We start from the raw sequence: 16,678 nt of genomic DNA, 5'->3' as shown, positions 1-16,678 counted from the left end.
GTGTGTGGTGGCCAGATGTCCTCAAGAGTACCAGGGCTGCATGAACTTAGGGGCATCCTTTCCTGAGTGCCCTGCGAGTACTACCCTTGCGTGTTAGGGTTCTCTTCCCTGGTGCGTTTGGGACCCATTCCCGTAGGGGTTAAAGTTGCTGCTCGGCATTTACCCCACCCTTGGGGCCAGCTGAGGTTTCATGGCTTTTGTTTGACCTTGGGTAGGAGGTGGTATTGTACTGGTTGGGGCATCAAGGTGTTTTGCAGCCTGCCTACTACGCAGTGGCCAGTTCCTGTTTTCCTTGGGGACGTTGTACTTTTGCTGGGTTTTTCTTTTGTTTTTGTTTTCCTTTCCTTGTGGGGGTCTGCTTGGTGTGGCTATCATTCCACTTAAATATATTGGTGGTCCTCCACTAGGTCTGTGGGATTGTACACATCACAGTTTTGACCTTTCCCCTTGTTAGCTTTGAGTCTTAACTGGTTAGCAACACCTTGCTGGGCTTCCTGTAGCAGCCAGCCTACGGGCCCTGGAAAACTCTGTCGGGGCTCGGTGAACCTATGGATGCGCCTTCCAAGTTCCAGCCTGCCTCGTATGATTTGGGGGATCCCAAGGCTAGGGAGGAGTTGACCTGGTGGCCTTGGGCCCTCTGACCCTTTGACCCTGCTTGGGTGTTGGTGCCCTCTTTGCAAGGTTTGTTGCCGCCGGGAGAGAAGTTTTCTTACTCCCCTTCCCTGTATGAGTATGATTTATGGTCGGCTTCTTCTCGGGTTCAGTTCCGGGCTCCCTTAGGTTCCTCAGCCTTGTCTTTCTGGAGGTTTTCTGCCTCTCGTATCTTCCCTAGGGAGGTTTGGGAGGCTCTTGCTGCATTCCTCCTGCGAGACCCAGATTCTGCCTCCACCATGGATCCGTCTTTGAATTTGGTTCTTCATTCCCGTATTGGGTGTGTTTGAAGGTTCCGGGGTCTTCCTGGCTGGCAGACTGCCCTTTCTTTTCGTTGGGAGCGTGGCATGGGTTCTGTTGGACCGGCATACTTGAGTGGCAAGAAACTCCTATTGTTCTACAGATTAACCTAGTGGGGCAAGTTTGAGCTCCTTAATGCGTGCTTGTTCACCCCTGTGCTTTCCCTGGATGTTGTCCTTGTGCAAGCCGCACGTGCAGGTTCCTATCCTTTTGGTGTCCTTGGTTGCTGAGGATTTGCATACCTGTGGGTATTTTGCTTTGGTCTTGCACTTCTTTTCCCTTCTCGAGCTGTCTTCGACCTGGCTCGAAGAGGATGTGGAGGCGTTGAGTGCTGGGCCTTCATCTGGTGTGCTGGCCTTGGCTGCACTGTTGAAAATGTTTGCGCCTATTCCGAAGGAGGCAGTGTCTTTTTTCTTTGTTTCTCATCTCGTGTGTCATCAGTCTGTGCTCGCTCGCTCTTTGGAATCTGCTTGGGCCCTGGCTCTTAAGTTTCATTGTCGTTTTGTTTGTTGCTGTTTGAAGAGGCTGCTGTTACACAGTTTCTGCTGGCGGCTTCGTCTAGCTGTCGTCCTATGTCGGATTTTTTGGTTCTTTGGGATATCCGTTCTGGGTCTTCTCGTAGGAATCATGCCAAGGCTCAAGGTTCCGCTGGTCAGGGTAGGCCATTGATGTCAGTTTCTGAGCTGGCGTCATCTGGTCACCGCGGTGATTGCTTTGTTCATCGACTGGCTTCTCATAAAAAATGTCGGCCCTTTCACGGTTCGCATTGTTGACGAGGCAATGGGGGGGAGGCTCACGCTGTTTGCTCCATGCTTGGTCCCACGATTCGTGGGCATTTCGGGTCATATCATCTGGCCTTTGGTGGTGGCTCCTCCTTTGGGGGGTTTTGGGGCTGGCGGGGCAGGCTTCTTCCCCTGCACTTTGTTGGGTCACCTCGGAGTGGGTGCATTTGGGCGTGGTTGAAAGGACCCCATTTCTCAGGTGGTTTTCCCCCGTGTTTCCAGTGCTGAAATGTGGACTGTGCAGATCAGAGGTTCTACCTGGCCTACCTCGATGACTGGCTGGTACAGACTCCCAGTAGGTCTGCTTGTCTACTCGACAGGGGAGGTTCTTTTCTAGCTCGCCAGGTTCAGATTCCTGGTGAATTGGAGGAAATCCCATCTGGTTCCATCTCGGGTTCGGACCTGGCTGGGTCTTGTTTGGGACTCTTGAACCGCTTCCATGTCTATTCCTCCAGAAGCGTTGCTGCGGCTGCGGTCTCACCTTTCGGTGTTTCTGGGGAGGTCCCAGGTCACAATAACAAACTCTGCTTTCAGACAACACACAGTTTCCCTGTTTAAATCCCTAAACATGCTAAACATAAATTCACTCCATACATTCTCTTGTGTCAATTACATTTATAAATCCCTTTTCTTAAGTGCAAACCCTGTTCTGAAACTCTTCCTGGACAGATGTAATAGAACACATACTCACCACACCAGACATAAATACTCTTTATTATCCCCAGAGTCAAACTTAATCTGTGTAAACATTCTATGCAAATAAAGGGACCTAGTCTATGGAACTCACTCCATAATGAATTGAAAAGTTGTCCAACTTTTGCCTTATTCAAAAAATAAAAATAAAAAGTACCTAATTTCTTCTTTATAGTTTTCATAGTTGCCTACCTAGTGCTTTATCTCACACTGTATCTAGTGCTACCCAATCCCCTAATATTTGTACCTAATCCATTTTACTTTACCATTGTAATCTTAGATATCATCTGGTATCATGGTTGATATATTGCGTGCATATTCTACTGCATTATTCCTTGAAATGATCATCAAATTGTGCTTCAGTGAACCAATGTATAACCTAAAATGTTATTCTAATGTGCCTAGTAATCCTTGTTCATTATTGTGTATTGTTATTATTGTGTATTATTCTAATCTTTGTTTTTGTCAAAATTTCTTACAATGTACCTGTAAACATTTTTTGTCAAATTTTTTACTGTAATTTATCTACTTAAAATTATCTGTACGTACCAGTAAAGTAAAGCTGTAAATTAACTGTAAAATTTTTGTTCAATTTTACTGTGAATTATCTACTTAACATTATCTGTTAGTTTAAGGACTTGCCCGAAATGCTATGCGTGCTAGTGGCTTTACAAGAATGTAAAATCAACTTCATTTCTATGTTCTCTCTTAACCCCCCAATGTACCTTCTTGTATATAAATAAATAAATAAATAAAGATGCCAGCCATATGCTTAATTAAACAAATACTTAAAAACAAAAGATTTTTCTTCTTTTCAAAATAGTTAAATTTAGAGTTATATGGAAATGATATGGGAAAATTACACAAAATATTTGCTTGGATAAACAAAGTTTCATACTATTTAAAATCAGACTTTCTCATTCCGAGTACTAGTATTTGGATAGAAGCTTCCTTGTAAATTTAAGTTTTCTTTAGAAGATTAAAAATTATCACAAACTCTATTTTCATGAATGTGTTTGTGAGTGACTATGCTAAATGCTCTAAAATTCTTTTAATTAATGATGTGTATAACAAGGTTTATACTTTTATTACACAACCAGAGAAGTGTCAAATTTTGGTAATTGTAGCAATTTAAAAAAAAATGAGCAGAACCCAATTTTCATAAGTTTCTTTAGTGAAACATGTCATTTGACAAGCGGCATTGACCTAAATCCCCTTGCATGTTAATTGGCATAGTCAGCTATTTAAGGAGCATGTGAGCAGAATAGTTTGAAATGTGGATAAACAGTTAAAATTAAAGCATGATAATCACACATTATTGGACAAATGACAGGTAATGTTGCCATACTATTGTAATGCACAGTATAGTTCCCTAATGAGCATAGAATAGAAAGAAATTCTAAAAGAAATTTGAGCAAATTTTATATAATGTTTTGTGCAGTCCAAATATTGCTTCATTTCTCTACAGCCAACAGATAGCAGCTGATGTAGGCATAGGACTGCTAATCCTGGTGTCACTGACAGTGGTGTGCTCGGCCACTGTGGGCTATGTGACTGCAGAAAGAATAAGAGGTGAACGCAGAGTTTTATATGTTGCAGGTATCTCCAGACGCACGTACTGGATCACCAACATGATATGGGATGTTTTGGTAAGATAGAATTAAAAAAGTAAAAGAATGATGTATAAACTATAAGGAAATGAAAAATAGTAAATTGGCCTTGAAAGTAATATGATAGCTGTACAGTGTCTTGGGAACTGATTGCAGATGCTGCAGATAGAAAGAAATGTGCAATGAAAAGGTTAAGTAATAATAATGTGATACATATTTTATGCATAATGATGTTCAATACAGTTAACCCTTACTATATGCAACTTCAGTATGCAACTATACAAATTCAGTTATTTAATTACATAATACAAAATCTTACTGTTAATTTTGGGTTTGCTACCCATGGGTTGACCAAACCACACACACTAGAAAGTGAAGGGACGACGATGTTTCATTTCATCCTGGACCATTCTCAAGTAGATTGTCGACTTGAGAATGGTTCAGGATGGACCAAAACGTCATCGACCCAACCACACACTAGAAAGTGAAGGGATGACATATTTCAGCCACGTTATTGTGACACCTCGTTTCCACCCATGGCTTGGTATAGTTTTTCTAGTTGTCATGCTTTTTGGGTCAGATTATTGCAATAAGGCACTTCTAAATGTTCTGTAATGCCTCCATTAGGGTATATTGGGGCTTAGGTAAAGTAAGCAAATAAACCCCACTGAAAAAATGTAATGTTTACTCTTATTTATGTTATGGTGACTGCAGATATAATAGTTTATTTGTGGTGAGAAATTAAAAGCATTTATTTCATGTAGGTATTTTATTAAGAAAGGAGTGAAGCAGTGGACTTTTGTAGGCATCAGGAATGCATCCCCATTTCTGTGGGGAGCCCTTTGGCTTCCCAGAGCTTACCGGGCTGATATGTATGTACAGTATTAGACTGTGGTATCAGTCGATTGGAGTTCTTGCCTACCGGGAACCACGAGCCAGAACCTGGCCCCCCCTCAGAGAGGCACGAGGAGCAATGGCCCATGGAAACCCCCATGTATTTGGCAGCCTTCCATGTCTGCCATCGACCAGGGTCTGGCACCCAGAAAGTTAGGTGTAACAAAACAAACCCCACATGGTAAACAATGTTACTAAAACCCCAACAGATAGGCAACACTCCCAAACTAAAACAAGCAAATGTCACTAATGCTGTCACACCGATCGTCCTCGCTGGCTTATAGTCGTCAGTTCCTCGGCTGATGTGGACGTGACAGTTGTCGACTCTGGCCTCTGACTCCTTGCAGTTCTGTGCCTTGTGGTGTATTTCTGTTGTGTGTGGTGTGCAGGCCAGAAGTAATTCATTAGTACGGGGGCTGCATGTGCTTAAGGCTGCCTTTCCTAAGTGCCCTGTAAGTATTGCCCTTGTGTCATGGAGCTCTCTTCCACAGGGCACTCGTTAGGTCCACTCAGCCACCAGCGCCATGGGTGTGACATCGTGCTTGTTTGCTTGTTTTCAGATTGAGGAGTTCTGCTTAGGAGTTCAGTTTCCAGTAACAATGTTTCACCAGTTGGGGTTTGTTTTGGAATGCCTAACTTTCCAGGTGCCTAACCCGGTAGATGGCAGATATAGAATGCTTCCAACTACATGGGATTCTATAGGCCATTGATCCTTGTGCCTCTCTGAAGGGGGCCAGGTTCTGGCTCGTGGTCCTCAGTAGGCTAGAACTCCATTTGAATTAACTGATGCCACGGTCTCATACATATATATAAGCCCGGTATAGCTCCAGGGAGCCGGAGAAGCTCGCCACAGATAGCTACAATATTATTATTATTATTATTATTGTATAAATAATAATAATGGCAATATTATTATTTACAATAGGTATTAATTATACTTTTAATCAACTTCGCAGATATTGACCATGATCTTATTCCACTCCTCAAATATTGACCATGGTCTTATACCACCCTTCAATTGTTTGCCATTCTACTCCACATATGTTGACCATTTCATTATACATTTCATTATACAAATGCTAATAGTGCTTATGTTTGCCTAGTACACATATGTTAACCATAGCCTTATGTTATCATCACAGGTGCTGTTTATCATTGTTCTTCTGATAGCCATCCTACTTGTCATCTTTAATGAGCAGATGTTTATCTGGAGGGAGAACTTAGCAGCATTCATTCTTTTATCTCTTCTATATGGGTAAGTTTAATTGTAGCTTAAATAAAGGTATTTTCTGGGGGGAGCCCCGTCAGCTCTCCGGAGCTATCCAGGCTGAATGGATATGTATAACTTTCTGGCATCAGTCAAAGTGCTAGGAGTTCTTGCCTACCGGGGACCACGAGCCAGAACCTGGGCCCCCCTCAGAGAGGCATGAGAAGCAATGGCCTATAGAAACCCCCTTGTGATTGGGAGCATTCTATGTCTGCCATCGACTGGGACAGGCACCCAGAAAGGTAGGTGCCCCAAAACAAACCCCTATTCTGGTGAAAATACTGCTCCCGAAATCCGAACTAGTGGAGAGAACTCCCCAAACAAAATTATCAAACTAGCATGACGTCATCACGTTGCCGCGCCACCATCTGCGCAACCCCCCCCCTTCCAGAGAGGAGGAAGGGGGAGCCCCAGACCCTCCACGCCAGCGTTCCAACTGGCAGTTCTTGGCTGATGGTATTACTGGCTGGTCGAGTGCCTCTGGCTCCGGTTTTTGTTTCAGTTCTGTGCCTTGTGGTGTGGACTGTCTCTACCGGTGGGGTGTGAGCCAGGAGTAAGATTCCACGGTACTCGGGCTGCATGCGCCTTTGGCTATCTTCCCCAGGTGCCCTGTAAGTACTGCCCTTGGGGCCACCTTCCACAAGTCACCTTAGGTTCTACCTCCGCTGTGTCCTTTACTGCTCGATACTGGGCCGCCCTTGGAGTCGGCTGGGGTTTTGTTGCCCTGGTTTGTCTCTGGGTAGGGGGTAGTTTTCGTCACTGGTAGGGGCGCGGGGTACTGCACAGCTAGTTTTCACCATTAACAGTGGCCGGCTCTGTTCCGCCTGGGTATGTTGTCCTCTTGTGGGATTTTTCTTCTGTTTTTGTTTTTGCGTGGTGGGGGTCTGCCTTTAATATGGTCCCCCTTTCCTGTTCTAGGTGATTTTCTTTCGAATTCTTCTGTTGGCGGTACTCCCCGCTTGGCCCCCGTGAGTGGACACGTCCTGGGGGTTGGGCTTTAGCAGTTTGTTGGTAGATTTGGGCGCCGGTTCGCAGTACCCTGCCTGGGCTTCCCTTAGTGTGTACCAAAGGCTAAGGGCCCTGGGAAACCCCACAGGGGCTCCGTGGTCCTATAGGTGTGTCCCCGGAGTCCCTCTCGCGTCCTGCGAGTTTGACAGTTGATCTGTCCCCTTGTCTCAGGGTGACACTCATCGGTTGTGCCCCCGCCATGCTTCCTGTTGGGTCCTTGTTTCTTGTGACCCGGAGTCGTCCGATGAGTGTTGTCGGTGCACGCTCTCCTTCACCCAGGCCACTGGTCTTGATAATCGGGTGCAGGCTGCTGCAGCATTGCTTGCTGGGTGTAGATTGCTGCAACGCTCTTGGTTGTTTGCGGCCCCGGATGCCCCGAGGCTGCCCCGTTTTGGTGGTTGGGGTCTGGTCTTGGGGGTGGGGGTCGCTTCGACTCTGGCTCCTTCCACTTCTTGTCCTTCCCCTTCTGTTCTACACACTTCCTCCCTTGCTTCCTGCTCCGAACCATAGGCGGGTTTCGGGGTTGGGGCGGCGTCTGGTTGGGTTGAGACTCGGGCGGTCTCGTAGGTTTTCCTCTTCCGGGGTGGTGGCGGAGGCATTCGAATCGGTTCCTCCAGCCGTGCCGTATGGGTCTGACCAGTGGGCTCCCTTCATTAGTGTTTGCACGGCTGCCCAGGCTTTTCCTTATCAAGCTGGGGCTTTGGGGGTGCGGCTCGGCCCTGGGTCATGCCGTCGAGGTTCCCGGGGTTAGGGAGGGGTTGCCTGGGGGGGGGGGCCTTAGCCCCGTTTGCCCCTCTTGGGTCTTTGTACCTTTGGTGTGGGGCTGGCAGTTCCTCAGAGTGGGGTTGTTCCTTCCCTCTGTGTTCCTGTTGTTTTCGGGTATACCCCTCCCTGGGTTCGGTTCCGTGTTCTTTCGGGTTCGTCGGTCCCGTCGTTCCTGGGGGTGTGTTTCACCCCCTTTTCCTTACCCTTTTCGCTCTTATGTCGCGATACTGTTAAAAAAAAAAAAAAAAAAAGAAAATCAAATGTGTATTCAGGTAAGGTACATCCATATAAGGTGTGAAACAAACATTGATGGATTTATATATTGACCTAGTACATACAGTGCCTAGCCGCTTCGTATCGTTGTCCCTGCATGTTCCTTGGTCAGGGGTGCTTGTCGTGGTTCTCGTTGGTTCGCGAGTCTCTTCGTACCTTCCAATATTATTGGAACGTCTGTTGATTTTCGATGTGGTTTCCCTCGGGTCTTTTGTCGGCCTCGTTGGTTCCCTTCCATCATCTGTTTTCTTTTGCTTCGTTTTCGCCTTGTTTTGTTTTCGCGTCGTCTCTACTTCCAGTTTCGGCGTTCTTTGTCTTCATTCCGCACGCCTTCCTGGTGTTTGTACGATGTCTGTACGTTGTGTGTACAATTTGTGTCCGCCTGGTGTACGAGCCACGCCTCCCGGTGGACGGGTGATGCATTTCGTACCTCGTGTGCTGGGGCCGTGGTGTGCGTTTTGTTTATGGGCGGTATGCTCGTGTGTTCGCGTCGTTTCTCGTGGTTTTCTACGGCTTCTTGCTCGTTTCTCCCTCCAGTCATGGCCCTCTGGATGCTGAGGGTGTTTTGGATTTCTATCTGGGGGTGTCACTTCGTTCTTCCTCTGCTTCTTGGTGTGGGATGGTTTGGCGTGGTACCGCCTCCTCCCCTTCTGTATTGCTCCGTCTTCTGCAGGGCGCGCGCCTCTGGCCGTATTTCTCCTTCGACTAACGCATTTTATTCAGGTAACGGTACATACTATGCCTACTGCCTCGAGTATGCATGGCTTTCGGGCACACCTTTAGCGCTGCTCCTGGTATGTTACTTGGCTCGCCTGTGTTGTGGCACGGTCGTGTGTCTGCTCTGCAGGTGAGGTTGTCATGTCTGGCGCTTCTGTCGGCCTAGTTCTGGTTCTCACTTTTGGTGGGGTGCTTGCCTAGTTGTGCTTGTGGGGGTTGAGCTCTGGCTCTTGGGCCCCGTCTCTCCTGTCAGTTAACGGTTGTGCAGTTTCCTGAGCCTCCTGGGCTCTGTCTTTTCTACATTTACTCCTGTGGGTGGAGTCTGCCTCCACCACATGGCTTCTTGGTGCTTTTCGCTTCCTTTCCCCTCTGACATTAATCAGGTTCTTTTTCGTGTCTGTGGCTCATTTGGGTGCTCACTTCCTCCTGTGTCCCCTTGTGTGTACGAACATTCGGACATAAGTACAGAGGAACTGCTGAGGGCCTATTGGCCTGTGCAAGGCAGCTACTGTTTCTTACAACCCATTCGCACTCATATACATGTCCAACCCGCCCTTGCACCAATCGTGGGGCCCCACCAACACGTTATGTGGTAATTGGTTCCGCGAATCACTGAGCCTGTTACCGTGCCGGTCATTCCTCCGGTCTTTCCCGATTCTGCGCTTATCCCTTTTATGCCCATTGTTTCGTGCCCACAATGTGCCGCAAGGGTGGCGTGTGCCACTATCCCAGTTTCTGTTGTTTCGTGAGATTGGTGTCAATAAACACAAACACTTAAGTAACTACCTATCTTTCGTTGCGTATACAGTAGTTGTGGGCAATGGTGCGGGTTGGGCGCACTGAGTGTCGGTACGGTGTCTTGCATGTGTCTGTTCTAGACCACACTTGCAGGTAGACTAGTTATTATTCGCTACTCTGCTGGTTATATGCTTGGGCGCCGCCTCAACCGTTCTCCAAAGGTTGGCATTACTTTTCCTTGGAAGTACGGAACAGTTTGAGTTCCATCATTGGTACTACGTAGACCTTTGCTTCTCTTGTTAAGCTCATGCGTTTGGAACGAGTATCTTATTGGGATACTCTACTCACTCCGCCACCCTTGTTCACTGTTCCATCCTTGTTTACTCTTCCCCGCTTGGCGAGATTGCGTCGATGGCTCCTAACAGGGGCGTTTGGTGTGGTGTGTTTGGTCACCTTGCGTGTGTCTTTAGTGCCTTTTTTGTCCGTCTTTTGTTCTTTGTTGTCCTGTGGGGCTCTGCCCCGCATTTCGGTGCTTTTGTTTTCGTTGTTGACCCCTGGGTCTTTTCCCTGTCTGGACACTTTCCTTGCCTATCTTCGGTGCCTGACTGCACCCTGCTGTTCGTGAGGTCCCTCAGGTATGTACGCGCTCCTCTACACATTTTGTGGTTGGTCGTGTGCGTTACTTCCCGGCCGCTCCTTGGGCCGTATTCGTGGTTTTCCTTACCTATTTCCATTTTTCCTCCCCCATGCTACACTTATTTGTGTATCTGGGTCAGTGCTTCTTGACTATCCTGTTTGATGCTCCGGTGGGCCTCTGTCCATGTTCAGTTCCCTGCTTTTGGACTTCTCCGGTGTTCCGTTTTGGTACCGAGTTCCTGCGATTTTCTGTGTGGTTTCCTGCAGGCTTCGGGTTGAGCTGTTTGTGGGGGCTGTGGACTTTCGGTCTGCCGCTCCTGCCTTTCTGGTTCCTTTTCTTGGAACCGGGTTTGCTGGGTTCCGGTCCTGGTTCCGGTTATTCTTTGTTCCTTTTCCGGACCGGGTGTGTTTACTTTCCTGTGGTTCACATCCTGGGTAGTTCTCCTCTTGGATGCCTCGGGGATGCGTGCGTCATTCTTCCCTGCTGGAGCTGGTTATGTTGCTCTTTTGGGTTGCGGGGTTGCTGTTTTTAGATTTGCGTTTTGCGCTTTCGATCGTGGTGTTAGTTTCTTGTCTTTTGTGTTGGCACTGGTGGGTTCATTATTGGTCTCCCACCTGCGTGTTTCGTCTCGGGGGCGGTGTGTGGTTTTCCTGGCTGTCTTTTCGGTTTTCCTATCACTGCGAAGGGTCCTTCGGTCTTTGGTAGGGTTGGCTTGTCTTCCCTTCGGGGTTGTTCCGGGACCGTCGTCTGGGATCATGTCCTGTCACCTCATATTAGGTGGTGCTGGCAGAGCCTCTCCTGCTTGCGTTCAGTGTTGCGGTTCCTTCTGCTCCATTCCACTTGCTGTCCTGGGCATTGTTCCCCTCTGGCCTGCTCCTGAGTTTTGGGGCCGCCCTGGTCGTTGGCCTGGGTGGTCTATTTTCTTCTCGTTTTGGTCTTTGTTTTGTCTCTGGTTTTGGTTGTTCAGTTAGGACGTGTGGTATCCGCCTCCCGGTTCCTTCCCTGTTTTACTTATCTGTGGTGAGGTAGCTCCGGGGAGCCGACGGGGCTTCCCCCAGAAAACCAGTGTTGAATGTAATGAAACGCCATTTTCTGGGTGAGTCCCGGAGGCTCCCCGGCATCCCTCCCTCCCTCCCTCCGGTCGGTGGCATTTTTCGCATATTTTGACATCCAGCCTAAGAACTTGTAGGAACCACTGGGAGGCAAGAAATGACCTGGTTAGTTTGAAAGTAGTTAGCAAGAGGATTGAGTGGGTATGACAAGAAACAAGATCTTTAGGAGCCATTGCATTTGTGAGAGTTGCCAACATCACAAAGTGGATCTGCAGGGTACTCCCACAACACTCAAGGCCACTTTGTTTGCTACGAAAAAAAATTTGGACTGTAATAATTCACACTAACACAAACAGTAGTTTGATGTGAGTGGCATTAATATAAATGCATTATTTTGAAAACTAACACTTAAACATGTACAACCAATGAAAACCTTAGTGAATACAGCTCTAATATTACAATTATTTAATTTCCAGTGTGAGCATCCTTCCACTCTTCTACTTGATGGAGTCATGGTTCCAGACAGAAGCTTCAGCAGTGTTTTTCTTCTTCTGTACAACATTTGGGATTGGAATAATCACCTCCTTGTTGGTTGTTATCTGCCAGACCATGCTATGGATCAAGGTCAGTGCATCCACATCATCATCTTCATTATTCAAACCTTTACATACAAAGCTGTTCCAGAAAGGAGCGGAGTGTGGAAAATTATATAAAATATATACAATTTCAGATATTACAGTAGTGTGCATAAAATGTTGGCAAAGCACATAGAGCAGATTCATAGTTAAGAATGGTTGTGTTGCCACAATTTGTAGCAGCATGTGTGCTGAGATCAGAGACCCATGTGACATACATGGGGCTCCCATGTATGTCACATGTCAAGAAATAACTGACACTTACCCTTAAGGAAAGACTAACATTAAGACTAAGGGAATGACTGACATTTTCCTTTAGGAAATGACTGGGGTGACACCTAACCCTGACACTTAAGTCAGGGAGCAGAAGACTGTACTTATGCTTATAAAGGTTACCCTAGCCAACTACAGTATTGACCTTTCCTAGGATGCAACCCACAACAGTTGCATATCTCCCGGGTACCTATTTTACTACTTCGTGAACACAGGCATCAGGTGAAAGGAAACAGTGCCCCAAATGTTTGTCTTACTACAGGAATTAAACCTGAAACCCCTTGGTTCAGAGTCAGTGATGTAGACCACTGCACTAGTGACACAAACTGGAGAACTTGCCGCACGACACTCGGCCTTGGCCGCGCGACACTCGACCTTGGCCGCGCGACACTCGACCTTGACCGCGCGACACTCGACCTTGGCCACGTGACACTCGGCCTTGGCCACGTGACACTCGGCCTTGACCGTGCGACACTTGGCCTCGGCCGCGACCCCGCGACACTCGGCCTTGGCAGTTGGCCGCGTGACACTCTACCTTGGTGACTGGCCGCGCGACACTTGGCCTTCATAATTGACTGTAGTTATGTTGAACACAAATTTTACTACAATATATCATCTAACAAATAATCCTCAAATTCTGCTACAAATGTACCTGTTGATAATCCTCAAATTTTACTAAAATGTACCTACTAATTTTATTCAAATTTTCTTACAATGTACCTGTTAACTTTTTTCAAATTTGCTACAAATTACCTACTTAAAATTATCTGTTAGATTAATGACCTGCCCGAAATGCTATGTGTGTTAGTGGTTTCACAAGAATATCAAAACATCAATGCTATATACTCTCATAAATCCATTGTTTCCTTTCTTGTATATATATAAATAAATAAATAAATAAATAAATAAATGAACTGTGTGACACTCAGCCTTGATAATTGACTGACATATGACCTTAAGAAATGACTGACAATGCTGGGAATGGCTTCAAGGTATGGGCTTTCATATTATTGATGTACTGTTCTACAACCCACCAGGAGCTGAAGTATGAATTAGGACCCTCAATGATCGTGAGTAAAGGTGGCTCTTGCATGATTTGACAAATGTTACTAATCATTCAGTATTTACTAATACATTTTATGTCCTGCTTATAATAATTTAACTTCCATAATCAAATTTACTTAGTGAATTAACTTAACCTAGTACTAAATACATTAGAATACTTTTGTATCTCTTGAGCAATGTAATTTCTGGGGACGTCCCCAGTGACTCCCTGAAGCTATCTTACTGAGATTACAAATGGGTCACATTAGTTTTGGATGTGTTTGGCATCTGTCTTCCAGTGAGTGGCCTCAGTGCCTGGGTGCTCCGCTTGGTTAGCTGCTTTCAGGTCCTGGTAATTCCCTCACAGGTCTTAGGCACGGTTTGTTCAGCCCGTCGAGTACACACTTGCCATGTGGTAGTTTGAAGGGGTGGTAATTTGAAGGGTGGTCATCATCATTTCTACCAGATGATAATCCTTTCTACACCCGCCATGCTACCTGTTGGAACGATAACACCGACAATCCTGAGTCCTTTGAGATTTGTTCCCTTGTGGTCTCCATTGACCGATTCTGCTTTCGGTGTACAAGCTTTCCAGGCAGCTGCTGCTTTGCAAACTAGGTTTGGTAGGGTTAGGCATTCTCAACATTGTGATTGGTTGGATGCTCCAGAGTTGGGCCCCTATGGTGTTTTGGGACCCAGAATTAGTGTGGGTGACCTCTACCTGGACAAAATTTGTGTTTCCTCTTCCTTTCCCCTGTGGGTGTGGATCACCATGTTTCTAAATAGAATTTTTGCATCTAATGTGACCTATTTGCATGGAGTAATATCAGCAAGATAGAGTAGGCATGTCTTATGCCTGCCATTCAATGACCCTAGGAAGCCAGCTCAAGATGCAGTTGAATGATACTACTGAGTGATTGCTTTCTCACAGGAATTGCTGCTGCCCACACCGAAGGCCTTGATTTTTCTTTCAAAATTTCAATTTCATTGTTCCCATGATTATGCTCCTATGGCAAATTTCAGATATGTATTTAATTTCAGGGACAGAGCAATGTTAAAACAATTGTTCATAACATACACAAAACCTAAATTAGAATATGCAGCAGATGAATGGTGCATATACTGTATGCGCCATGTCTTCACAATATTTTAGATCAACAACATTGAGAACAAGTGGCCATAGGTTTAAGTTAAGAATATATAGATGCAAATTTTTTTTTTGTAAATTCTCTTTTGGAAACACTGATAGATGTATAGAATTAAATAAAAATAAAGTGTATATCAAAATGTCCAGAAACTTTAAAATGCCATAACAAACATTCTAGTAATGACATGACTCCATGATTGTAGCGCTCGTCCTGTAGCTATACGTCAGCAATTACTCCTGGTTAATTACATATACAGTACTGTATCACATATTTCTAATATTTTTACATAATTTACTACAGTACTTTAAAAATACAGTATGGTTATTTTTGTATACTGTATGTACAAATTTATCCTTTTCTCCATAAGCCTTCTTAAGAGCTGTATTAATATTAATGTTTTGTTATTCACCAGTATCTCAGGACTGTGTCCTGTGCGAACAACAAAGACTTGCTGTCATTTTATGTGTTATATAGTTTTCTTAATGTCTGTGTTTAGTCATTTTACATACAGCGCATTTATGGCTATAGCATTTTGATGGCTCTTACCTGGTTAATTCTTAGACCTTTAGCAGGCTTACTAAGTTATTCTCTAACTGTGGCATGTAAACCTATTCCTCGACACTTCTCAGACCCAGTATTGTAGCTTGGATTTTTGTCAAAGTACACTGCTTCTATACCCATTTACGAAAAGAATTAAATATTAGTACTCGGCCATATTTAAAAACGCCCTTCGTACTGATGTTATTTCAAATAATATGTTCTACATACTACTTTGTAAACTCATTGCTTATCTCTGTGAATGTTGTAGAAATTATTATTCTTATTATTATTTATTCATAAACATATGCATACAAAGAAAACAAGACGGAGGTATATATGAAGCTACAGGGGTTGCACATTAAAGAAGTTTCTACTGTACTACACAAATGATTTTGGCAAAACTTGAATAATTCAGATAAAAATGATTTATGTGTAAAATGGGTAAATGCTTAATACTAAAAGAGAAGCAGACTAACACCTGAGATGTTCAAGAAATATAACAAATGATCTACAATATGAAGGTGATACTTAATAATGACAGGCATAGATTACATTATAGAATCTGTAGTTTTAGCAACTGTACAGAAATAGTTGTTAATATTATTAGTACTGTAACAGCAAGGATATACAAAGATGCATTTTAGTGATACTGTAAACTAATCTATATCCATGCCTTTACTCCACTCTTCCAGATACTTTATGACATTGCAGGAGTGCTCAAATATGTCTTCCTGGTGTTTCCTCCTTTTGCCTTTGCTATTGGTATCAAGGACTTGGCTGTTAGCTTCACCAAGGTAAGCTACTTTTATTATTACATGTGTTTTCTATATTTTTTATACAACATGAATAAAGTGAGTTGATGTAGCATACATCAACATACAATAATTGCATCTCTGGTACCTATTCTAAAATATTCATAGCTATAATCTGATTTGAGAAAACTAAGTACAGTGACACCTCGGCTTACGATTGTCCCTCTTTATGAACTTTTCGGGTTACGAGCCCAATTTCTTCATAAAATCCGAATCGGGTTACGAGCTTTGCCTTGGGGTAACGTACTGTAGTTTGTTGATTCGCGTATGGCTGACTGAGCACATGGTAGCATGGCGATCGCGCCTCAGTTTATCAGTGGCTCCCGCTTAGTGACAATTGCGCCTGAATTCTCTGTAAAGAATTTCAGTGTTTTTTAGATTTTTGGGTATTTGAACATAAAAGTGATTATATATCTCGCCATGGATCCCAAGAAAGTCAGTGGTAAGGTTCAACATAAGAAAATAGTTGTGAGTAGAAGATGTCCCTTCCTCATTAAGAAATTGTGTGCAGTATGGGAAGAACTGCAAAGTTTTTTTTTTTTAAATCGCCCAGATAAAGCTGTAGCAGGCCAGTGGATTGACCTTTTAAATGACAATGGGATGTCTCACTACAGACAAGTGTTAAAATGTAGGGAAAAACGTGTCTTTAGACAGATTCTTAGTAAGATAAGCAAGCAGCGAGCCGCAAGCAGGTCCTAGTGGTACTCCTGCAAAACATAGAAGAGAGTACCCCAGAGAAGTCATCACTGCTTGATGTTATAATGGAAAGGGACTCCTCTTCCAAACACTAACACATCTTCTCCTCCCCCCCCCCCCCTCCCCTTCTCACTGTCTTCTAT

The 16,678-nt window shown here is 44.7% G+C and overlaps 1 protein-coding gene across 1 annotated transcript in view; it reads left to right on the top strand.

Annotated features, from left to right (window-relative positions):
* Nucleotides 1-16,678, top strand: part of LOC123758342 (uncharacterized) — a 219,446-nt gene that overhangs the window by 181,063 nt on the left and 21,705 nt on the right. The window contains 5 exon segments of the mRNA XM_069323046.1: nt 3,895-4,075; nt 6,073-6,185; nt 11,864-12,011; nt 13,333-13,365; nt 15,720-15,821. Of these exon segments, the coding sequence (XP_069179147.1) occupies nt 3,895-4,075; nt 6,073-6,185; nt 11,864-12,011; nt 13,333-13,365; nt 15,720-15,821 (577 nt within the window).

This window comes from Procambarus clarkii, chromosome 11 (assembly GCF_040958095.1).
Source record: "Procambarus clarkii isolate CNS0578487 chromosome 11, FALCON_Pclarkii_2.0, whole genome shotgun sequence".
Classification (NCBI taxonomy): domain Eukaryota; kingdom Metazoa; phylum Arthropoda; class Malacostraca; order Decapoda; family Cambaridae; genus Procambarus; species Procambarus clarkii.
This window is presented reverse-complemented; position numbering and strand designations above follow the sequence as displayed.